Below are 26,451 nucleotides of genomic sequence, written 5' to 3'. Positions count from 1 at the left end.
GTTTAAAACTAAACCAAAAAACCAAACCTTGTAGAGGGCAGATCTGCTTAATAGACCTGCACATTGTCTACAAAAAAATGCACCCCAAAACTATAATGTCCCCCATTAGTGCATGCAACCATAGGGTTTTAACAAAAGTTTTTAAGTGCTCTACTGAAATCATACCACTTCAAACAGACATGATTTCTGGAGCCAGAGAGGTATCAAATATTGTTAAAACCAAAGAACTTTGTTTAGCCTTTTAGTGAACTTTTATAGCTGATGGCTTACTGTTTACACATATCCTAATTAAAAACTCTCAGTGAACGCTAACAAAACATGCTAAACCATATGGAAACTTGTGTTTTCCAGTGGATTGTTGCAAGTAAAGCTACCTATTTAAGACTATCTGACAAAACAGAAACCTGGGTTCGGTTAATGTTCAAAGTATTTAATTTACATACAGTACATTTCAAACATACTTACATATACACACACTTAAAAAAATTTGTTCAGTGCTGAGAAATTTAATGAACTGATAATAAAAAACATAAGTAAAACCTTGTCAGAAAGGCCCTAGAAAATTTGAACTGTTAGAAAATACCAGTATAATGCCAGCATTAGAAAAAGATATTAGAACTAGAAAAAATTAACTTGTTAAGAAATTGCAATCATAAAAAGTCGGTACTGAAGAAACATTTGTTTTAAATTATAAAAAAAATTGTAAAAAATTAAATGTAGAATGTTGCAGAATTTACAGAGTTTATACTGTTTTCTGTAATAGTAGTGATTAGCAGTGGTGTATTTCCGCCTGCAACTTCCAAAAAGCATTTTGTGATCTCACAAGAAAACAATCTGTTACAAATACTGTACATATAATAATACCAGTTAAACAAATGCATACAAAACTGAGCCCTCCAAAAATATAGAACTCAGCTGAGGAACCTACTTGCTGCATTGCAGACAGGCTAGATTTAAAACAAAACAGAAAAGAAAAAGTTATTCCTGTAAAAACCTTCACCCCATGTGAACTACTTACTCATATAACAGTGAAATAAGGGGAAATATTTACACAGGTCTATATCATAAAGTGTGTTCACAGAGAATGTAACTGTTATTACATGAAACCATTTCTTCAGTATTTAAGCATTAGTTTTTAAACAGGACAAAGTTCCAACCCACAGTCTAGAAGACTTTTTTTTGCCCCACCCAGGCCCCACATTATCTGCAGGTTTGGGACACAATGGAAGACAAGATTCACCAAAAAGTATTAGCTTTATAGTTTTTCAAACTGGTCAGTAGCTATCCAATTTTATCAAGAGACCTTTGTTCTACCTGTATAGTCCTTCTTTCGAAACATCTGTTTAAGTACAGAGAAGATGTCCTACTTAAGCTTGAGGATCTCAGTAACCTTCATTTGTTGTTTGCCCCAAACCTTGCCATACAGTCAATGGAAGTTATAGAGCAAACTGCTCAGCACCTTTTCCCTGTACCTTTGTTATTCAGGGTTTTCCAGAATTTAGAAGTCCTTTGTTTCTTAGGAACAAAGCAGCGGGCTGTTCGCAGTTTGGTGGGTTTTTTAAATAAGGTATGTAAAACAAACAAAAACTTAACTCTGTACAAATTCTGTAATACCCTTCTACAGATACAGCACCTGTTGCAGGAACTGAATCCCTTAAATGAAGTGAACTTTGCTTGGGCATAACAAGTAATTTTCAGTTTGGGGAACTCATACCTGTCACTATCAGAGCCAGCAGTAACAAATCCAGACATGTTAACACCTGTAAGGGTATAGCTCAGAAATAACAAATTAATAGAAAAGTCACAATATACAAAGAATCTTGAGTTCTCTGTGCTTTGAAAAATATCACATTGTATTAAGTAAAAATGAACAATGCCTTAATTCTAGCAGAGTAACTACTTTAAGATGAAATTATTTTTGAGCTTCTTTCCACTGATAGAGAATTAAGTTCTTCATTGTTTCTTGTTAAAATTCAAAACTATTCACATATATACACTTTTTTCCCCAGTTTAAATGTAATACTTGAAACAATACAAAAACTACAATAAAAGTGAGGAAAGACTATCTTCACATAAGTCTGCTATAATCAGGTTTTAAGATTTATAAAGCATTTTTAAGCTTACAGCAGACTACTACTGGAAATGTTTTGTTAAAAAATGAAATATGAATTCCAATTACACTGAAACACTGAGTATGGTGTAAGACTTTACATACAATACTTAACTGCAGGCGAGATCAGAGCTAACACCCACATTTACAAAAGAAAAAACCAAAAGGAATTACTCACGCATATCAGAAACACACAGCTATAGATGAAACATGGTCATGAAATGAAGATCATAATATTTCTCACTAGACCCTTTCCAGCTCAAATAGGTAACAAAAACCTTCTTATTTGTCCACATTATTCATAATAACCATGAACACAAAGTGAATAACCATTCTGATGGTCGGCGTGCACTGCAGAACACATTAGTTTTGTTTTTCAATGGTATTGTTCATGTTACCCTGTTTTAGTTTTATGGTGGCAAAGAAGGACACATCTTGATCTCGGTCAGATTGCAGGGCTAGAATGGTCTCTTCTGCAGCTTCTAGATGAGGATTGCCAACATTTTTAAAATAAGCTAGAATAAAGGGAGGAAAAAGTCAATTTTAATCAAAGCCAAAAGAATAAACCCTAGGGCACAAGTAGTGCAGAAATACAGAGAATGCCAAAGACATCTGGGGTAGATCATCCAATTTACAGGCTCCCTAGAGAAACTACAGCAGGCCAAGGAAGCCGACAGAGGAAGAGAAATATGCTGCTTCATACTCATCTTACTAGGTGCTTCGGTATTTCTAAAAGAAATTCTTTTTGCTGAGTCCTAAATAGAAATGCATCAACAAGTAAAAGCAAGCTCAGGAAGCTGCCACTGTACAATGCGTTACAAAATACTCTCCACACTTCATTCTGAAAAAAATTAGGAAGTTTCTGGTATATTCCTTTGACTAATCAGAGATCAGCTGGTTTTTGTTTTTAAGGAATTGTAATACAGGAAATTGCAGCAGCACAGAAAATTACATTCTTTCCTAGTACAACTGTTACCTTAAGACTAAAATGACAAAGCAAATCATTTCAGAAAAAGATATGGCACTTCACCTGAAATACCCCAAAGACAACCACTTCATGAACATAAAGACTTAAAATACATCAAAATAATCTAATGCAATGCTTAAGAAAAATGTAATTGCCATACGCATCACGGATACCAAAAACAACCACCTGCAGCAACAGCCAATGACTGCAGCTCTTCTTGCTATATGCAAGGACATAACTGCCCTCTAGCGAATGAAGTACGACATGTGTCAGATTATCGATGCCGCTTTCAGGCCCTTCAGGGATGATGATCAAATATTCTATGACAGAAAAGCCACTACAGTATACGTTCCTCAATCTGCATTTAAATGCAGTATCCCAGATTACCATGTACAGTTCTAGTTTCAGTATAAACAAAACCAAACAGCCTTTTACCAGTTGAGTGAATTTATAAAGAACTGCACTGGCAAAGGAAAGACAGTATTCACGAGACATTAGCGCTTTCAAAAGAAAGTAATGACCACACCTTTCTCCAATAACGTCTGCCTTAGAGCCTTGGCAAGCAGAACCCTTACATTTGGCACAGGATCTGACGCAAGACTTAAAAGACTGGGGAGTAGGTGTTCAACAAACTGGTCAACAGGCATGCATTCTTCTTCTACTACAGCCTACGGGATAAACACAGAGCATGAGAAAGCAAGATTTATGTTAAAAATACACTGTTTGCCATTCCTTTCCAACTTGTCCTTAATATAGCCTATTAAAAAAAAAAATCAGTGTTTAACTCTGAACAAATACACTCTACATTGGTGAAGTAAGTACAACCTTTGAAATACTGTTACAAAAACATGTCTTAACCATTCTAAAGTTCACCTGCAGATGACCCAACAAGAGCAGAGAAGTTTTTCAAGTGTATTTTAGGAAATACTACTCTCTTGCCTGTCGTTACCCTTTTGCCTTTCAACATTCAACCCTTTCTCCTCACTTCTAGTGAAAGCAACTTCTGGCAACTTCTCGCAGAAGCCACCCCTCCGCTACCAAAACCTTGCCATGCAAACTCAAAACACGAAGTAAGCATTTTTGTTTTGGAGGGAGGTGGTAAATAGAAATAAAGAGGGAAATAGTTCCTGGCATCTAGCGCCCGTTGGTAGTTTGAAGAGCTCTTGTGAACTTTTATCCTAGCATGTCAAAGTATTAGAAAATGCATCTCAGTTTAGGTCTTAAATCCTGACTTTCCTACTGGGATGCCAGAAAGCACAAGGATCGGCTATTTCAGCTGGAGCCACAGAACCAAACAAGGACCACAGCTTCGAAACTGGACAACCATGTGCTAGTACTGAGAAGAGACCAACACTGCCACTGTCTTTTGTCAGCCCACAGAATCACAGAACCTAAAGAATGACAACAAAATTCCTGAGTCCAAATTTCAGTTTTGCCCATTGCTGAAAAGCCTCAAACTGGCTCCAAATTAACTGTAAACACAGAGAGACAACATTCCAACCTGACAAATGAAGGCAAATGCTTGTCTTCCAACCCACTTGGAGCAATGACGAAACCGCACTACAAGTTCATTAATGAAATTTAGTCCCAGTGCATTTGCATTGTTTGCGTAGAACTTCTGTAGTATTGCTACAACCTGCAAAGCAAAGGAAAGGGGGAAAAGCAGGGCGGGGGAGAAGAAGAGATGAGACTTAACTTGTAGCCCTTAAAGTTGAAAAAGCATCATTTCATTTCAATCCTACCAAGGGACACCAAAAACTGTATTCATTGTAATCAGCTGTGCTTGCAAAATTTATTAAGTTACTGTGCTTATTCTGGAGAAAAGAAAGCATAAGCTTTAAAAAAAGCTGTTTGTTCAGGTGAAACAAAAAACACCAAAAGAAATTAAAACCACTGTTAAAATAATGCCTCTTTCCATGGGGCCATGAAGAAAAAGAAGAAATTGAAGGAATCTTTCTACTCATTCAGGACATCTATAGGATGATGTTCATGAAGATCATAAATTAAAATCAACTTTGATGAAAGATCAGTAACTTTTTTTTTCCCCTCTCCCAGAACTGGGTGATGGTCTCCCAAATCTTCTATAACCTGGCTTTCATCCAGTTGAAAATACATTTATCATTCACATACAACCAACAGAGAAAGATATTAAAATCTGTGCAAGTTTGAAAACACAAAATTTTTATAAAGTTTTAATTTCACTTTTTTCTGTATTGTTCACCATGTTTTGATAAACATGTCTGTATTCACCCTACTTGTCTGAAAGCAAGCAGAGTGGTTTCAGGTATCCCTCTCAAGGATCATTTTCCTCCTCTCCTGCCAGGAAGTGAACTAAATCCCCTACCAGTTTGAAGGAGATCCACCGAACTTCTGAAACTTTATCGGAGCAGAGAGTTAGTGCAATATGTCTTAAGTAGTCATAGACATCATTGGGATTGTAGAGTTCCAGTATCAGGATCAGCTGCCTGGAACACAAAGAAAATGATTAACTCTAGCAAGTGCAACGCTAACCTGCTCACATTACACCATCTGTTAAACGTAGGGAAGGATCATTTGGAGCCTCAAAAACACCATGGTTATTACAAAGCACTCGAACAGTTTGTTCTTCTCTTTCCTTTATAAAAGCGCACACACGTATTAAAGAGGTACATGCTTTAATCCATCAAGGAGTTCAAGAGACACTTTTATCCAAACTAAATGTACCAATGAATCAAAGTTATGCCGAATAACAACAAAAACTACAAACAGAAGTACAATGAGAAGTTTCTTTGTAGCTTCAAACCAATATCCACTGCCAACGTATTACCAGCAGCCATGCACAAACCAACCACAAAGTGACAGCTCTCCACTAGATGTCAGGGAACTGCTGTACAACATTCTCGCATCGGAGTGAGATTTAGTTTGCTGTTCCAAACTACAAAGGGAGACTAAATCCTCAATAGCCCAAACAAAGCAGTGAGATAAACATGAAGGTCAGATTTTAGCTCCAAACTATGCCTACAAACATTCTCTGGGTGCTTCAAGTATCAACAGGGCTTGTAGAAAAAGAATTGTGGGATGTTTTTCTGTCTCCATTATACACTCAGTTATATGGAAATACCAAATGAATAAACTGATTTTTTAAGAACTGGGTTTTTTCATACACATTAGAAAAATGACTTTGTGTATGCATTTCACTGATTTTTACAAGGCAGTATAGAACTGAGTAAAATCTGAAACCTCACTGAAAATTATCAGACTATCATATTTCATAAGCTGCCAGTGGACCAGATCTCCATTTTGGTATAATCACAGACATTTTAAGTTTCAGTCACGCTTGATTACAACACAACTTACCACCCTCCTCCCCCCAAAAAAATCACCCCAAAACCCAACAAAAATAAAAAAACCCCTACAGCCAGTGGTTTTTACGTTCAGTTCCTCAATAAAGAACGGTTGTAATCTTTTACCTCCTAATTAGGGTGTGCTAACTTCTGAATGTAATTATCTATTTCCAAGTAAGTAATGTAGATTAAAAATTGGAAGTTAACAAAATTACATACTCTGCCAGCTCATAACGAAACCTCCAGTTCCTGCTGTTATCAGTCACCACAAATTCTTGAAGTTGGTAAAGATACTCTCGCCTTTTGTCTGCATGAAGTAACTAAAGGAAAAACATTACTAGTATAAAACTCGTAAAAATTCAATACTTGCAGTTCTCTGGTGTATTACTCTATTCACACCTATGCGCATTTTCCTACTCAGTGCTTACTAAACATTGGGCACAACCAGCTGAATGTCTGGACACACAAGACTGACATCAAAAATAGTACGTTAAGTCATCACTTCTACAAGGATACCCGTCAAAGCACCATCTCTGGGCATAAGACTGAGCAACCAAAAACTAAGGATTTGCCTTTATTATGCAGCAGCCCACCAGGATCTGTTCTCTTCTCTCCCAGCCCCAAACACAAATTGCTAATGGTCCAACTTTCCAGCTAGACTGCACAAAATACTAATTCCTTTACAACAGCCAGGAGCATTTGCAACCACATTTACAAAGGGGTTTCAGTTTTGATATTTTGTTGGGATATGAGACAGAAGAGAAGTGATGGACCTTAAAGCAAGAGATGCACACGATGGCAATACCGCACAAAACTAAACATGTAATTAGATACCGATACCAGCACATCTCATTAACAAATTCAGTACAATAGAGTCAGAAAAAATTTTATCTTCAGAAATTAAAGTTACACTTTCCTACCTTTAGGAAGTCATACAGATGTTTAAGGACACCAATACGCACTTCATCCAGATCTTTCAAGAATCCATTGAAAATTGGTACCAGATCAGCAGCTGTAAGTTGATCCCCCAGAATAACTGCTAGCTCATGTATGGAGAAAGCTAGAGTTCGACGTACCTTCCACTGCAAAGAGTTTAAGAAGTGAACTAGATTAGGCACCATAACTAAAATAAAGAAGTTTTTGAGCTACACCTATGTGAGGATTGAGACAGCAGAAGAAACAGGGTTAGTTACACAGCAGTAGAAAATGTTAATCATGTTTATGAAGTCTGATTTACATCTTGAATTTTGTATTTTTAGTTCACATTTAATACCTTTTAAGTAACAATGTTATAACTTCAGTGCAACAAACTGAACAGAAAAACTACTCAAAATTCTGATTTATCATTAAAAACTTTTTTTTTACCTGTACATCTGAGGCCAGCGTCTCATATGTGTCTTTCAGGCAGTGCCAGTTCTGCCTGCCCAGCGTTAAGGCCACCCCAGGAAGACTATACGCACAGTGTTTGGCTATTTCAGTATCAACAGTCTGGGCTCGAGCTGGGTCAGTCATAGACAAGTACTGGTCTAATAAAGGTTGAGGTATGATATCCTATAGATAGAGACAGTACATCAGCAACACACACTTTAATTTTAAAGATCAGAAAGAAAATACACCTGTTGTGCCTACAGTATTCTCTTGCTACCAACCAGCTGGCAGCAAAACACTAACAGTGGCAAGACAGCCCTTTTGTGGGCTAGCTTTACAAAGTGTAAGTGACCCCATAGTTATTTCTCCTCTCATTAGGATAGATCAGTCAGCAACAAACAGTAATTATTACTTTATCAACATGTTGCATCAAGCCACACAAACTTTCTTCTTTGCTGAAGACAAAGAGTAAATCCAGTGACAAAACAGTATAGTCAGTGCCTACCTTGGTTGCACAGATCGCCTCTAAGGCAATTTTTCTATCTTTCCGATTTAAAATAGGGTTCTCCTCAAATGCCCAGAGCATTTCTTCACATTCCACAACTGATTAGTTGCAAAAGTTAGCACTGTATTAAGGGTAAGATGAACTGTATCCAGTACTCCACTAAAGCAGTTAGATGCTATTTTAAGTCACCTGTAATTTTGACTTGTCATCTTCAAATGGTGGATTAGTTTCTTGCTCTTTCTTTAAAAATACAGTGGTTCCTCTGTGTTGTTCTTCTGAGTCCTGTAAAAAGATGTGCTAATTAGTGAAATAAATTACTTACGGCTGTTTGGGATATTTCAAAGCATCACACAACAGAACGCAATTCAGATACAGAATAGCCTTTTACAAAGCCCTGCACAGGCAAAACCTTATTCAGTGTGTTTATACAAGTACAGAAAGACAACACAGTTGTACGCTAAGGCAACCACAATTAAGACCATAGCAGCAACACGGGGAACAGTAGTCAGATTTACTTCTAAAAAAAGAGCAACCTAATTTAACACAATAAACCCAACATTCATACAGATTTTGGATGCTTACTTTTATTATACACTTAAACAGTTTTTATTCTTGTCATGAATTTGAATTATATTAAACAAGACAGCTGAGCAGTTTCTCCAAGTCAGTCAATACTATGATAAAAGCTTTACTTATTTTAGAACATGCTGCTGGAAACACCCAAGCCTATCAAATTATAAAACATACACCTCTCCCCAAATATCAACAAAAAACTCTGAAAGAATTCAAAACTTTAAAAGATCTAAAACATACAAAGTTCAAAAGTTCACACAATATTTTATGTTTTTGTTTGTACAAGTTTTATGTGCAATTTTTGTTTATAGACAAGAAGAGTTTTTCTTCATATTTCACAATTTGCTCCAGCAACATTAAATACTGTGCAAACAATTCTTTTTACTCCTATTTCTACATTATAATCAAGAAACAGTAACCAGGAACTGTGTGTGTGTCACCATCTGATTCAGCCTACTTTCTTGAAATGACAGACTAATTTTAGATTCATTACAGGAAGAGGTAAAACTGTACTTGGTACATTTCATCTGAAAAAAAAAAAGACTACTGCAGAACTTTAACTCTTGGGTAATTAGTGCGCAAGCAGAAATAATAGCCCTCAATAGCTTTTCTTTTTCTCTTTTTCATTAAAATAAGTAGTATATGATAGTTATGGTGTAGTAACATTCGAAGGCTTTAGATCAGAAGTGGATCAATTATGCCAGGGACTACATGAACACACATAGTACTTCAGCTGGTAAGAATTAATTTCAGACATGAAGCACAACGCATACTTACTGTGCTTTTCAGTATACTGGTGGAAGACTGGTCACTGATGTTATCCTGGGAGGCAGGGGATGAAAGAGTGTCTTCCTCCACCTGGTTACAGGTAGCATCCGAAACAGCTGTTTTATCTAAGATAGTTTTGTTCTGAAGTTTGCCACTGCTTTCCTCCATCTTTTTGGTCTCATACTCACCAACAGAATCAAATTGAGCAGCTCTGAGAGCAGCAGACAGCACTTGGACCTGAACTGTATAAAGCAAAAAGATGAGTATTTAGACTCCCCTCTGCACTTAAAAAGCATTAAACTTGTAATTAGTTTACCTGAAAAGATAAAAAAATGCCCACTCTGAGCTGCACAGAAATGGTATATTAACAAGACATTTGCTCTTAGAAAGGAAAGGCCCATTACTCTTCCGTAAAACGATCACAAATTAAGAGTAATGATTTGGATGCATTAACATTTTCAGCAGAAGCATTCTACCCATTTCTACTACTGAAAGATATTTCTAATAATCCCCTGTAACGAGGTATCACAGCATATTGGCTCACCTCCTATTCTTCATATTGTCAAACATTTTAAAACAAATTCTTTTGTTATATTCTTTACTTGATTCAACTGCTTGGAAAAGGCATCAATGTGCATTTAAAACATTTCCAAGAAAAAGACATCAATGTGCATTTAAAACATTTCCAAGAAAAACTTTATCCAGAGGTGGGAATTAGTCAAACCATTTCTGAACTGTTTTGCAGAAGCAGATAGAAAACAAAAGGTCAGGTTTACCACTGCATCACCAATAAAGTTAGGACAAACTGCGTTTGCATGTGATGCTACATTGCTGCAGAAAATTTGAGATAGCTACATCTGCACAAGCCTACAGCAAGTACAGTCTTAAGATGGAACATTAGAGCATACTTTTCATGTGAACAATACTAGAATACTTCGTAAATAAGGGGAACAGAGAACTTTAAAAGGCAGAATAGATTGCAAGCACATTTATGAGTTTCTGTTTTCCTTCTGCTGTAACTGCTAAAATAAACATCCACATCTCCTTATTCTGAGAAAGGAAGCAAGACTGTTCAGCTAAAGTCCTAATAAAAATGGGGTGTGTGTGGAGAAATCTCCTTCATTGTCTTCTCCCATGCCTCTCCACACCCCTCATTTCTCATTGTACAGCTGTCGAGCTAACATCTCTCCATCTGTCTTAGCTCTACATAATTTTTTTTCCTTTTTCTTCTACTCTCTGCTTTTTCTTTCTGAAACTCATTTACAGTTTTTTCTCCATTTGTTCGTTTCAACTCCCACTTTTTCCTTTATTGCTTTAAATTTTAATTTTTTCACCTCTTCATCTTTTAAATTTTTCCCCTGTCTTTCTGATCTTTTGCCTCACACCTGAAGAAATTTTATTTTCCTGGTACCTTCCAAATGGCCACAGGGAGCCACCTAGTCCTATCACCTTACGAATCCTAAGCCAATTAAAATGTAGTCAAGGGTTTTGTAAATGCCAGGAGAAAACCTGCTCAGAGAAAACACGGTTTTACTGTTACAGAGTCTCACCTTGAACATCTGGATCATCTATGTGCTCCTGTAAGCTTTCCAGAACTTTTTTTATTTCAGTACTAGCAACACAGTTATTACGTGGCACAGAGCAGCTATCTTTGCGCTTTTCAGTCTTGAACTGAAGCAACTCCAGATCCTGACTTATATCAGGCAGAGGAGGGCGCCAGTATAGAAAAGTATTAAATACATCCTCAGCAGACTGTAGCCTTGAGTTCCTTCCAGGAAAACTGCAGTCCTTAGTGACTTCGATGACACCAGTAGCAACTTTGTCACCCTGAGACAACCGAGACACATCTTCTCCAGGATTGGTACAGTCATCTGAACTTTCTTCCTGTGTGTCTTTATTCAGGTTCTCAACTGAGAGCTTCGTATTAACATCAGCTGAAGTCTCCTCAGTCAACGATTCCGGTTTGATTTCCATTGGTTGTTCTGAACTAGTAACAGACATACATCATTATCCAAATAAAACTTAAAGTACTCAGCAACAATATGTTTCAGTGAAATACTTCAAAAAGATAGTATCAACTACAGAAGCTTATTTTCTCTGCAGAAAGACAGAATTTATATTACACTTCACTTCTTTCCCTTTGCCTTCCTGTGAAGCCAAAGAGAATTTCTCAATACAGTGGCTACACTCAAATAGATCAAATGTGTGATCTCACTCTTCATACCTTTTCTGGATCTATATTCTCAAATTGAGATTTTTTAGCCCAGAAGAGCAACAAAAAGAATTATCTTCTTTTTTCCCCTTCTGCTATACCGTATCTTTCCCATGATTTTACCTGGACAAAGTAGCATCGGTACTGGAGGACATTAAAGTTATATTGTTGCTTGGCTGACAGGAATTGGAATTCACATCTTGCATTGATGGTCGGATACTCAGTGTCCCGTCTTCTCGAATGTAAAGACCAGCACTTGAAGGGTTTGCAAAGGTAGAAATAAACGGGCCAAGAGACTGAAAAGCAGCCTGACGAACCTGTGATAGTATAAAGACAACAGTCAGGATTCACGCAACTCCCACAGAGTTAATGCTGAAAAATAAAAATTTGGCTTGATTTTTTAGTAAGAACCAGCTGATTCTTGCTATTACAGCTTCACTCAATACCAAATATAACCCATTATCAATTACCAAATAAGTGACACCAAAGCAAAGGGTGTTAGAATATTACATGTGTATCTACAATCATAGTAAGGAAATTATTCAAGTTATAAATTTGAAGGACACCACTGTCTACTTCAACTAATACCTTTAACACAAGCAACCTGTTCTCAGGAGAGTGTTTACACATAGAATTTCTGTCAACAATTTTTTAAGTATGTAAGAGAGGAAAACTAAGACACTATCTTATTAGAGACTAGATTTTAGTAGATTGGACTCTAATCCCAGGAAATTTTACAGAACTTTTACAGCGCACTTCTGACCCACCCATTATTTGTGTATGATCTGCCTGGAAAGATACGTCAATTACAGAGCAAGTTACTTACCCATCTGCAAGTGTCACTGATAAGACTGATAAACAGCGGGGATAGTTTGCTTCTGCGAACTTCTGGGGATGTGGTGTAAGACACTGCCATAAAGCATTCAGCACAAGCTTTTCTCATTCCCCAAACACTATCAGAACAGAGTTCAAAGAACTTGGGAATCTGCCAAAAATAAGCAAAACTAAGACTAATTAAAGACTAAACAAAGACTGCAGCAACTTACTATCAAGGTATTTGTTTGGAAACTGGAGACAATGATAACTCAAGAGAGTAAAATGAGTGAAGTATACAGAAGACAGGCAAGTTAAAAACATATTAATTGAAGAAATTGTAAAAACTATCTGTCTGCCATTTACTTTATTAGGATTCTATGTATAACTATACACACTAGGAAAAGAGAGAGTTATTAATAGTCCATTTTTACCAAAATTGTAACTTGACTGATCATCTAGTTTAGGGGGGGGGGGGGGGGGCGGGGCGCAAGTCAGTAATGCTAAAGTAAGAGAGAGTGTGTGTGTATATATACACATATGCTGTCAACTACATCTTAAAAATGTTTTGTCAAACAAGAACTTTCCATTTCTATTCATTCCCAGTTTTGCTATATAATTGCAGCTAAAGCCTTAGCCAAATTAATTAAAAATGCATGCACAGTGATTAATTTACAGAGAAGACAATAAAAGAACTCATTATTAAACCTTTTGAACTGAGAAATACAAGCCTTGTGAATGGATTTTGATTTTTACATACCAGCAGTCTTTCTGTGGCTTCTTGCCCAACTGCATTACAAATGTCACCAAAATTAGCTGCACAAATCTAAGAAATAAAAAAAGACATTAATAACATTCTGGGTCTTTCAAGTGCATTAGTTTTATTATCAACTTCACCATGCATTATTTATTCCATGTAACAACTGCACATTTGGCTATTCAAATTTCAGCTGTGTAACTACATCCTGTAATATTAACTCATGCCGAACAAAGACTCATGAGAGCAAGCTTCCATAAGCCACATACCTTTGAAGAAATCAATAGTAATAAAGATATCTGCATGAAGAGCATCATCTACTTCAGTAATCATTAAAAGGGACTAATAAGCCTACTTGAAAGTTTAAATTACTCTGAACAGCAGCTATCAAAACTGAAGCAGGCTAAAATATGATACTAGGGTCAGGACTTAGGTGTACTGACAATTATCTTTGCTATGGCTGAGACTGGCTTAAGTACTTTGCTGAAGCAAAGTTTAATCAAGATCTCAAGTTAGCATTTGTAATGTACTATAAATGGCGCTATAATTAAGGCAAAGGGACGCACCCTCATGTTGGAAAAATAGGACTCTTAAGGTAAGATTTATTCATTCTATATGCTTATTTAGAAGGCTATAATGCAGTTCAAATTCCAACAAGTGCAGCTTATGTTAAGGGCCAAGCTGAAGCTCTGCATGACTCTTAAGACTACTCAAAAATTTTAGACTTCTTATGCTACAAGTTTCCTTTTGTACTCAAACATGAATTAACATAAGTCTTTTAGGATTTCTCCTTTCAATACCACCAGATTTTTCATATTTTTTTTAAAGGAAGGATGCCTCAAATATCTATCACTTTTGAATTTCTTGTTTTGAAATAAGATGGCGGAGATCAGGTAACTTGTTTGCATGCTATAACCAAGCATGGTTACTTAAAAAAGGTTGTGCAAAGCTATTAGAAGTGCAAGATCAGTTTAGCTGCTACACCAAAGCTATTCGCTAAGGACTTATCTATTTCTTTACTGAACTACAGAAATTATAACTATGTCAATAAATAAAAACTGCTCTTCCATACTCTTTCAAAGTTCATCAGCTAAATTTATGACTGAATTATTCAGGAAGACATTCAAACAACAATATGCAAATTCATTTTTAAGTGGTTTAGAGTTAAAAACACACCAACCTTTCGCACTTGAAACAATTTCCCATCACTGCACAATTCACAGAAACGAGGAAGCAGCATGTGCTCAACTGTTGTTCTGCTCAACACAGAAGCCATTTTACAGATTACCTAAAATCAAGAAGTGGATATGTGCAAAGAAAAGAAAATTATAAAGCTTGTAAGCACGGCCAAATATTCCTTCAAAAAATTACTTGTGAGAGCAAAGGAGCAACCACCATCAAATAGATTTAACTGCTACACATTATTCATCTTTCCGTAGACCTGTTTTAACATGAAGCACAACTATAGTTTTTATTTAGAATAACTCTATGCCGCTGTGCCTGAACATAACGTTTCTGCACATAATTGTCTTTTTTCATCCAGTTAAATAGACTTTTATTAATAAATGCTTTTTCATGGTGTTTTACAATGTGGCATACAATGGTATTTTGTACAGAGAAGACAAAAGTTCCATTGCACTAGCCAGCATACAAAATCACAACCTTTAAGCACATTAGAAATACCTCAAGCTTAAGCACGCAAGTAAGCCCCTTGGCTTTAACAGGACTGTTCAGAGACTTAAAAATAAGCACAGTCCCAGCTCTTTATAGGCTCAGACAGCATGATAAAGTAGAAGTTTTCCATACAACAGAAAAGGGAGAGTATGTGATCTAATGCACACTTTACATGAAACATCCTCAGAAATTTTAGGAGCTAACATCACAGCATAAAGTCAGTAACACACTCATTAATTTAGCTTTCTCTGAGGAACTGTCAATTTCAACCACCATTACAAGCCACATTTCTGCTGTGAAAAAATCAGATGCTTGGATTGTATTTTTCCTTTCAGCTCCTTACAATTTTTATATTTGCAACAGTAAAATGGAAGGGGCTCCCAAGCACCTTTCTACTCAACTGTTTGCCTGCATCGCCAGGAGTTTAATGCTTACACAAGTATTGTCAGATTGACTACTCATCTTGCTATTTTTATTTTTCAAAAAGTATTGAAGCTTTCTACCTGCACAAAAATAAGCTTTATTTGTAGAAGTGTTTGCCTTCATAACAGAATGCTAAGTAAGAACTAAGACAGACACCATTCAAGGCCTTTCCTGCAATTTTCAAACTCCTAAAAGGCATCTGGTGCTCAGATGTCACCCCTGGAAAACTGCCTAAGCAATACGCAACTCCCAAACAAGGAAGAGGAAAATCTAGCTGGTAAAACTATTTTACAGGTCAAGTGTCAGCTATCTATGCGGAAATGTAATTACACACCAGCACTTTTCTGTGGAGTCAAATGACTTCTTGAAAGCGAGCAGGGAATGTTTTTTCAAATCACTTAAGAATTAAGATCAGGTCATCATTCACACTTTAACAGCATTATTGTGAAACCTGGTAGAGCAAATGTAAAGAAACTGTTGCAGAACATAATGATCTTAACAAGAATTAAAAAAAGGCTGCCAAGAACCAACTGCATTTTAAAGTTATTTGACTACCATTTGACAATCATTTAGCATCCTGAAGTATAAAAATGGTCTCTTTAAACCTGATCTTTTCAAAAATTCAGAATAAAAATGAAAGATTTGTTGTGTTAAACTAAAAATTCAAATATGTTAATGAATAAACACAAAAGGTTTGATTGCTTATTTTATTTAATGTCAGCACTATTCCTGGACCTCATTTTAATTACTGTTACAAATGGAGTGGTAGTTCTTGTTAATACTCAATTCAGGGTAACAAAGATGGTGAAGGATCTAGAGGGGAAGACATATGAGGAGAGGCTGAAGTCCCTTGGTTTGTTCAGCCTAGAGAAGAGGAGACTGAGGGGTGACCTCATTGCGGCCTACAGCTTCCTCACGAGGGGGAGCAAAGGGCAGGTGCTGATCTCCCTCTGGTGACCAGTGATAGAACCCGAGGGAATGGCACGAAGCTGCGACAGGGGAGGTTTAGGTTGGGTATCAGGAAAAGGTTCTTCACCAAGAGGGTGGTCAGACGCTGGAACAGGCTCCCCAGGGAAGTGGTCACAGCACCGAGCTTGACCAAGTTCAAGAAGCGTCTGGACAATGCTCTCAGTCATATGCTCTGATTCGGCTGGTCCTGTGTGGAGCCAGGAGCTGGACTCGATGATCCTTATGAGTCCCTTCCAACTCAGGATATTCTATGACTAATTCTAAAGTATTCAATGCATCAATCATCTACAGGAAAAAGCCCCTTATTTTGGGAAAAGCTTTTAGTGAGTTTGAAGATCTGATACTTTACATCTTTAAGCATACACTAACATTCTTGTTCCCAATTACTGTACTGCATAGCTCAATTCTCAAGAAGCACTATTTCAAAAAAATTCCTCAAGCACTTCATTGATGCAAAGCACACATTTCTTCATCACACAAAAGGTATAGGAGTTAGAGAAAGCTTACCTAAAGTACCTCTACACTTAGCCAAAGGCATTAATAATTAGCACTCAATACAACAGTACTCAGGATAACCTTGCTTTCTTCTTGAATTCAGTTAGGATCATTTTTACCCTCTCACTATGGTGCGTCAAGTCCTAACCCTGTTCAAATTCTTTGAGAATTCACATTGTTTCAATGGTCCTCAACACTACAAATGACTAAGAAACCTATTGATTCAAGGCTTAACAGCTTAGCACACTTAAGCTTCAACTGTATCACAAAAGCAGGTTCTCAATTCACAACAGAGTGACTGACAAATAGAGAAGGAATAAAAAACCTGAAACAGTAACATTACAGAAAGTTTAAGTTCAATAAGGGTAAAACTCTCAAGACATTAAGAATGCAAGCACAATTTTTATTTTCTGGGGTTTATGCTTATGAAAATATCACACAAAGTTGTTATATTCTAAAAGAGCTTTATAGTAGCACTGCTAAAACAGAGAACAAAAGCAATTAAAAAAGAAAAAAGAGCAAATATGTAAGTTTTCTTCTAAGTTCACTTACATTCACAGCTTCCACCTTGTACTCATCATCACTGTCAGGAGCAGAAAGGTCCAACAGAATTGGACACACCTTATTTTCAATGTCACTCTGAGCAACAAGATCTTGTTCTAGCAGTATAAGTAGTGCTTCTTGGCCTGCCTTTCTAACCTATTAAAATGAACAAACAAACCAAAAAAGTACATCACTATAAAACCAACATTTGCTGATATGCAAACCACAAGAGGCATGTTTTCAGTGAACACACAGGTACAAGTTAAAAAAGACACACAAAAATCCTCTGTTTTAACATCATAAGGAATTAGTAATAAGTACTGAAGTTGAACATAATCGTTAGATGAATTTCATCAAATTCTGAGCAGAAGCCAAAAGATGAAGTAGAAGACAGGACTTTTAAGTCATGAGCCCTATAACAGACTATGTCAATATGCTGCTAGGCAAATCCTATAAGTTTCCCTTATCTGCTAACGAAAGTATAACAAAAAAAATTCAGGCCTCCCTAGCAAAGTGTGCTGAACCCAATAAACACAAAGCACTACATAAAATCTAGGTATCAATCAACATGGAATTTCTTATTATCTATTCCTTATGCCCTAAAATCACCGAGCCACACAGTTTTCCAACAATTCAACTAATGTTGTCTGGTTTTCCTACCTGATTGTTAACATCTGTGAGGTATCTCACTACTATGGGCATAAGGTACTCAAAAAATGCTGTTGGGAATTTTGGTCGACTTTCTTGCAGAAAAATGGCAATAGGAGGTATTTGTTCCATCAGCTCTGTACGTACAGTTGGTTCTAGTAATAAGAAGAAAGTCAAAACTACATCAGTAAATACAAAATTAAGATCAAGTACCTTAAGAAAAAAGTAGCATTTTTTGTTTAATGTTTTCACAAGAGGGAAATGAAAATACTCAAAACAAAGAAATATCACCACAGAAACTACCTGTTCTTAAAGGAGAGCTGAATATAACACAATAGCCTTACATACATCATCACCACAATCCAGGGACATGGGATCAGTTCTCAAATAAATCAGATAAAATAAGAGCACTAGCTAGAAAACCCAATCACCATGAATATATGTACATGAAGTATTAAAATGCATGACTGTTTTGTGCCACATACATCACACATTCAGGTGTAATGATTTTCTTGATAAAATATTACTTTGGGCCCTACATTAAGGGTCTTTCATTTATATATCTATCATACAAACTACTTCAAAAACAGGGAAAAAAATAATCTCATTTTCAATAATGTATGTTGCTGTTAGAGGATGTAGTTTCTCTAGTTTACTCATTGCCTTGTCAAAATTGAAAGTTATTGTCTACTGTACTGCAGCTTATGTAAAATAAGTTACAAAAATTAAAAACCAAACAAACAAAACCCCCAAAACTTTCAAACCTGCATCTTCAGAGAGCCTGACCACTATTTCCATTACAGTCAGGAAGTCTTCTTCATTATTACTGAAGTCTCGAAATACATCCAAAAGACCTCTGGCAATAATTTGTCTGTGGAGCGAACAGCATATAAATTGCCTTAATATCTTGCCAACAGTATGCAGATAGGATACAAGGGGAACTTATCAAATTTAAATGCACATCTTAAGAAAGATCAAACTCTTCTCTGAACATTCAGGCACAATGGTTTATACAGTTTCTTTATGCCCCAACAAAACAAAGATGGAGTTAAGAAATCTTATTCAGATAACCAAGAATGCAAACCTCTTTTTATGGAAAAGTTATTCAAACAGAAATAATATTAGGCTTGTGCTTAGGAGAATAACAACAGAAGCAGAGACACCTTAACATCCACAATGCTATCAGACTCAGTTGTCATCAACTGTAGCTGTTATACTCTTACCTGTTAAATATATTATCACTGAAGGCATATTTTTCTAGACGAGCCAGTGGAGTTAAGTTATCCTGTCCGGGAATATCCAGGAATGCTGTTATCCTCATGCTATCACAGTCTGGTCCATAATCTTCAAACCCAACTTGAAAGACAAGAGTAACACCCACCCCCCCAAAAAAAAAATTAAAAAAAGAAATCCAAGAGTCACAAGATGTTACAGTGTAAAATACACTATACCAATAACTATTTATTTTTAGAGCTATTCTTCAAAGGAACAGTATCTGCACATCATTGGAAACAGCTTACAAAAAAAATTTTAAGCTGTACCTAATGAAGTCAAGAGCAACACCTGCATACAGACCTGTAAATTCAAGCTTTGAAATTTAATTTATTTCAATTGTCATAAAATCTTTGGCTTTTAACACATTTTACTTTGCAATTTGAGTGGACTAACCACATGCACTATGAGTTAAGAGGGCTCAGCTGACAAAATTGCATGCCACAAACTGACCAACACAATTAAAAGGAAAGTAAGTCCCACTAAAAGAAACTGAAATTTTAACAATGACAGAAAATCCCAAACTGTATTGCTTTAAAACAGCAAATTCTTGGGTCTGTTTCAAAGTTACCAAGGTACATTTTTCTTACTGTAGTTACTGGGTCCCATACACCTACAACTGGTAGCTTTGGGAAAAACTTAACTTTACTTGTGAACATACTGGGAGCTTTCTACTGCAGACCTATCAACTACACACTTTCCCATGTCCACGTACTCTTCTCTAAGTCTGTTTTGTATTTGCAGCTTCAGACTTTTAACCAGATATTACCATACTGACTGTTAAAATTTGCCTCACCAAGTCTTACAGTAACATGCACTTGATTACAGATTACACGCAAAAAGTTAAGACTGTGAAGAGGAGAAGCAACAGGATAGCTTTGCTGCCATTTTTTTTAATCCTTCATCCTTAAAACAAAGACAGTGAAATATCATGCCTGCAACAAATCTTTCACACAAATTCTCTCATTTCAGTAATGGATATAGGAACTCATACAGCAACCAAATCTACAGGAAGAGTTGCACTACAGTAGCTGATATTCCTGCTCTGGGTTTACAACTTTCCAAACCAAGCAACCCTAGAATTATGCACACTTTGTTCACATAAATAACGCAGCAACTGTGATCATACTTAAGTACATGCAAATTGCACCAATATGGCTTCTCAAACCAACATATGCGCCGAGAGTGACAACCACTGAAGACAACAAGCCAGGTTCTGACTTGGCAGGACACATTATTAGGTATTTAAATCAGTAAAGAAAGCACAAAACTGGTAATAACTTTAAAGCACAATGACAAGCCAAATGAGTTGTATTTGAAACCGTGTCTATGAGACTATAGTCTAGGCACTCTAGGTTATGCCTCTACAGGCAGAGACCTCCTGTCTTTGGGCAGTGGAACTTACATGGTGCCTCCATATTAAAAAACAGCAACGTTTTGGCTAAATAACTAAAAGCAAACCAGGACTAGCTTCATTTATAGCACCAGTTTCCCCTGTTTGTAAAGCGGGAAGAACAGGAATACCCTCTCCCATTGACACACTTAAAGATTAAGAAATGTGTATGTAAAGTACTATATAGTCCCTACTTTCAGTATTCTGGTTTAATAATAATTAAAAAAACAACACCTGCAGTCCTTCCCAATGTCATCCCAATCAGTACAAAGCTTTTGCACATATTAAAGGAAAGTCTATATTATTTCATAATGTACCCTGAAACTGCCAGTGGATTAAATCATGTGTGTCTAATTCCATGATCTAATATAACAATTTCTTCAGGATTGAAGTGGCTATACCTTAATTAGGATAATTAAGCTCTACCCTCATTTACTTTACACATATCATATTACAAACCCTCTACCGTAAGGAATCCTTTAATCTGAGATCCTGCACAGTGAACTTTGGCTCTAAACTACATTAATACTCATTATAAATCACTTTTTATATTAAAAAAATCCTCTATTACAGAGATGTACCAAGTCTCAACTACTTCTTCTACAGAAAAATTCCTATTTCACATATAGGACTCTGCTGCTTTCCAATTATTTAACACATGCCAAAGCATTGTCAGAAATACATCTCATTTAAAGAAGAAATCATCTGAACATACTTGGAACAAAATGTTATACCTGGGTCTTCAGGGAAAAAAATAAAAAGCAGACTGGTTTAAGAAAGCACACAGTCTCCTAGGAACCCAGCTGAATTAAAGGACTACAGCAATTCTGATTTCTGCTGTTCTTGCAGATGATATGCTCTGACCAACAAGTTCAACAGGATTCAAACAGAAGAAAACTGCAGGATTAGAATAAGTGTTCACATTTCAAATGTATACAGATACTACAAGCAAACCCACAGCTACATGATCAGAAACATACTCTAAAAAGCCATGAATAATTAGCATGACTATGTATTGTACTGACACTCTTATTTCCATTCAACTAGTCATTATTTCTAGAGACTGCTCTTTATGTATTTTTGAGTTCTGTCAGGTTCAAAACATTTATCTACAAAAGCGCATATAATTTACATTGCACAGATCTATCTGGGTTTGATCTGTCCACATGCTCTAGGGCTAGCTGTCCCACCAAGCATAGTATCTGAGGAGGTATCATCCAGTATTTGCTGCTTCAAAAGAAACCTACTGTATCACTTAAAGCTCACAGGAATTTATACAGCATGTGTAGGATTGCAGATTTCCTTTCTGAGGTAGCAGCAAACTCTTCACATCCAAACCCAACTCTGACCATCTTCACATCTATGCAATTATAATATATATATTTTAAAATCCACACAGATTGGACACTTTCACTAGCTAATTTTGAAGGCTAGCCACCTGTTATACAAAGAAAGATTAGGGCTTTAAAAAAATATACTTGCCATTAACTTTATCTAGTGGCCACCTGTTCTTGAATTAAGAAATAGTTTAAAAAATGAAGATTCTTATCAGTTGACTTCAAATATTTCAGAATTCCTACCAATTCTAATGACAATGAAGTAAAACAATTCTAAGTTTGACTACAATGCTACACCTGGGATAAAGTCTGTAAACATGATGAACATGCTTAATTTTACTACATGGAGTAGCTCTATTATTCATTTAAATTAGCTAAGCACACACCAGTGCTTCTAGGACCAGAGGAAAAACAGAGCAAACTACTTATGCTCAGGATCAAGAGAGCTAAATACCTGAAATTTTTTCCACACACTCTCAGCACATAAGTAAGGAATAGTCATGGCAGAATACATTTTGTCTTCTCTCAAGAATTTTAATTTTCTTTTTCTGTAAAATAAGAAGCTACAGGTACTTACAATTTTCATAACACACCAGAGTACTAGCAAGTAAATTACAAGAAATACTAGTTCTTTGTTTTTCTATCTAATGTTCTTTCACAGGTGATTCAAACATTATTTTTTCCTCTAACTTTATCAAACAACTAAGCTTGAAATCTGTCCACCTATAAACAAGTATTGACAGCTGAATTTGAGTTCACCATGCCTTATTTTGACATACACTCAAAAGTTGCTTAGAGCCTGTAAGAGACACCTACAGTAGCGTCTCAGGATTTAACTATGCAATTCAACATCATTAGCTAGTATCGCTATCCACTTTGGCACTAGTATTTACTGTTTTGTATTGGCAGAGTACAACAATTTCATGAACTCAGGTAATTTTCTCTCCTGCTGTTTTTAGAAGGAAAACCAATTTGTAAAACACATTTTCTTTACTGTACAAAGGGCATAATTAAGCTAATTATTTTTCCAGATGATCTAATATCTCACCTTACAAAAAACAAGTTTCCCACTGTACTCAATGAATTTGGGTAGATTTTACTACAGCTTTTCCCCAAATTCAAAGGAATCCCTCAGTCTCTCCATTTGTTTAAATGGAATTGATCTTCAATGTGCAGAACACTATTTCACTAATTTAGTTAAGAAAGTAAAAATCCAGTTCCAGTGATTTACTGCACTCAGATTTTCCTAAAATGCACCATGAACTCTTTCCTAGACTAGTCGCCGGATTAGCACAACAGTATCTCAGTCTAGATGGGACATCTGAACTCTGCTGCAATGCAAGTAGAAGACAGCCATAATTCTAAATGCACTGTGAAATTAATGAACACAATCAAAGTATTTTTAAATCGTAAAATAAGATTTCGATAATGCTCTAAAAATGCACATTTATTTACATGCTCATCCTGAAACTGATCATTTGTTTCACACACATTTTAAGTGACCCATATAAAAAGCTTATTAATTACTGCTTATGGCAAAACTTTCCTTATCTGAACATTTTTATTAACTTTATGACTCAAGCTAGAGTTTTGCCCACAAGCAAACTACTTAATTGACTTACCAGACAAATCCGTTACTTAGTCTCAACTGAACAGCCAAAGACTGAACACTAATGGAGAACGAACATCTAACTCCTAGGGACCTCTGGTTCAAGGCCAAGACCCATAACAGAACACTACAGGAAGTTTGCATTTATTTCCACTGCTTGTACTTTACAGACTCAGCAAACAGAACTCAAATGAAGCACTAGTTTGTTTTTGTTTTTTTTAACACAGACAGAAGAAAATTGGAAAGGGAACCAGGAGCAACTCAGAAAGAACCAATCAATTCAAATAGCTAAGCATGCATTAGCACTATCAAGGGCTTTGTTTGGGTTTGTAGGTTTTTTGTTTGGTTGGTTTTGGTGCTGTTTTTTTTAAATTAGGGCAGAGAAAGAACGGTATTTTCACCTTTTAAATAATGTACTACAGCAACAACTGTTGCAGCTTTTCTGCTAGAGGAACTCACTCTAAAACAATCTTTAAATCAGCATAAGCACATTGAAATGTATCAGCTGATGTCCTTCTCACTTAAATCCTGTTCAATACATACATGCTTTTTGTTATCTAAAGTGTGACTTCTTACTAGCTTCTTACATTTACTTATTGCAGCAAGCAATAACCTTTAGTACCTCTTTTTAAGCAATTCCTTATAGTGTTATCCAAGTTTTAAATCCCTATATAAAATATGGATATTTCATGTAACTATTCCATGTACTTACTACATTGGTTTTAGATTTCTAGCTTTTCAAATAGATAACTGCAATAAGGAAGCAGGATGCTTCTTAATTACAGTTTTAAATTCATTAAGACTCAGAGTTACAAGTTATCTGTATAAGAGAAACGTTAAAGATATTTTGCAATACACAAAGATATAGACATAAACCAAACCAAGAACTCTTACAATACACAATCTCACCATTTATGCATCAGTTACATCACAAAAGATCCCAAACTTTTCTTTCTAAAACTTCATCAAAATATAAACACCACATAGTTTTTTTTCTGCTACCTACTAGTGAAGTGCAGAAATCTCAAAGACTGAGAGCAAACACACCTAAGAGCAGCAACTAACAGAATCCCACACAACAACCTCCCGCCTGCCCACAGAGGTGATGCACCTGCACATCGTTCTAACAGAGTACTTTAGACCTCACTTGTATTCTACTATTTCCCCTGGTGTTCCTGAAGACCACCTTCTTCCTAAATTAGCTTATTGATGCTAGATGGGGGGATGACACATCTATTACGCATTTTCAAGTACAATTAAACAATAATGGTTTTGTGGCAAACAAATAGAGTCTCTCACAAGAAACAAACTCAAGCAGCAGTTTTCTTAATAGAAAAATCAATCCAGCATCCAAAGCACCAAGGAAACCATCCCACATATCCAGCTGCTTTCTAAAGCAATACAAGTTCATATAATTATTGGTCAAAGATTTATCCCTTTAAGTAACACCTCTTTCCAAGCTGTCGGATAGGTGTTCTGCTCCACTTCTGTAACACAACTCTGGACTATACAGGCTTGAGGTGGAGCTGTTGCCTGGTGTGGGACCCACGACATGGCATTTAACCTAAACCCACTGGCTTAAACGCCAACTGGAGTACAACAGCGGATTTTCTTTTATTCCCGGTACTGAGGTGCACACGCAGCCACCGCAGCACCGTCCTGCTGAGCACCTGTGCCGCAGGGATGCAGGAACAGCGAAACACAGCGTTCTTACCAGGCTCTACAGTGTTTAAAAGTCTCCCCCGTTTGAGCGGCCGCAGCTAGAAAATCCCTCAGCTGCTCTAGGCTCATTTCCACCGACAACAACAGCGGAGCTAATCCCCTCAACCACCGCCGGCCGGACCCATTTTCTTTTCCTAGGGATTGATTGTAGGCCATTGTTAGAGGAGCTGTTTACACTGAATCCAGGAGTTCAGCGGCCATTTGAAGCTGCAAGGATGGTCCCTCAGAGGGCCGGTTTGCAGACACCGCCCCGGGCCTGCCTCCCGCCCGCGGGTTCTCCTTCCCCGGCGGCTGCCCCCCAAAACCCCGCTTCAAGAGGCGGGGAAAATCTCGGTGAAGTAAATCATTAGTCCTTCGACGGCTCGACCCTCCAGCCAGCACTTAAAAGCTTATGAAAGATGCCAGGTGAGGCGAGGGCCCGCAACTGAGGGAGGGAGCGAGCCCACTTCCCCTGTCAGCGCTACGCTCCTGGGGACACTTAACTCATGAGTCCTAACACTCTGTAAGGCTTTACCTACCAGTGCAACCAACCTCAAAATCCTCCCTTCGCCCTAACCCGGATAAAAAAGCGGAGAGTGAAAGAGGGCGACAGAAGGACCCCAGGGTGGGAGAGCGGGGGACAGCCTAAATAGGGAACAGAAAAATAAAAAACAGTTACTCACAATCATCTAAGTCATCCTGCAAATCCACAAAATACAAAGGGATCCCTACAAACAAAAACAGAAGAGAGATACCGGGGAGTTGGTTTCAGAGGGCTACGGCGAGGACAGCGTCAGCCCCGAGCGAGCCGCCCCACCACCCCCCACCCAACCACCCTCCAGCCCCACTCACCAGCCATCTTGGAATGGACATGGGCGAGGAGAAGGAGGAGGGAAGCAGGAGGGCAGAGGGAGGAGCCGCTAGTACTTCCTGCCCCCGGGTCAGCCTCCGCGCAGCCGAAACGCCACCGGTTTAACAAACAACCGCTGCC

At 37.1% G+C, this 26,451-nt stretch overlaps 1 protein-coding gene across 3 annotated transcripts; it reads right to left on the bottom strand.

Moving 5' to 3' along the window:
* Window positions 1-414: 414 nt before the first annotated feature.
* LOC129214059 (serine/threonine-protein phosphatase 4 regulatory subunit 1-like) lies at window positions 415-26,436 on the bottom strand. 3 transcript variants are annotated; one of them, XM_054845095.1, is made up of 20 exons: window positions 26,313-26,436; window positions 26,144-26,188; window positions 19,372-19,504; window positions 18,913-19,019; window positions 18,161-18,303; window positions 17,510-17,656; window positions 14,577-14,684; window positions 13,400-13,465; window positions 12,653-12,811; window positions 11,950-12,143; window positions 11,165-11,601; window positions 9,624-9,856; window positions 8,463-8,555; window positions 7,766-7,951; window positions 7,321-7,482; window positions 6,620-6,720; window positions 5,422-5,542; window positions 4,579-4,713; window positions 3,604-3,745; window positions 415-2,625 (listed from the first exon to the last, which is right to left on the bottom strand). In XM_054845095.1, exons 1-20 carry the CDS (start codon window positions 26,317-26,319, stop codon window positions 2,474-2,476), a joined length of 2,871 nt encoding a protein of 956 aa, XP_054701070.1. In that variant the 5' UTR covers window positions 26,320-26,436; the 3' UTR covers window positions 415-2,473. The 3 variants fall into 3 exon arrangements, with proteins under 3 accessions (XP_054701070.1, XP_054701072.1, XP_054701071.1); XM_054845097.1 differs by lacking the exon at window positions 26,313-26,436 and adding an exon at window positions 25,474-25,615 and having other exon boundaries at window positions 26,144-26,189; XM_054845096.1 differs by lacking the exon at window positions 26,313-26,436 and adding an exon at window positions 22,605-22,698.
* Between the last annotated feature and the right edge of the window lie 15 nt (window positions 26,437-26,451).

Source organism: Grus americana, chromosome 17 (genome assembly GCF_028858705.1).
Source record: "Grus americana isolate bGruAme1 chromosome 17, bGruAme1.mat, whole genome shotgun sequence".
In the NCBI taxonomy this organism is placed as follows: Eukaryota; Metazoa; Chordata; class Aves; order Gruiformes; family Gruidae; genus Grus; species Grus americana.
The sequence above is the reverse complement of the archived record's forward strand: the minus strand, read 5'-3'. Positions and strand labels throughout refer to the sequence as shown.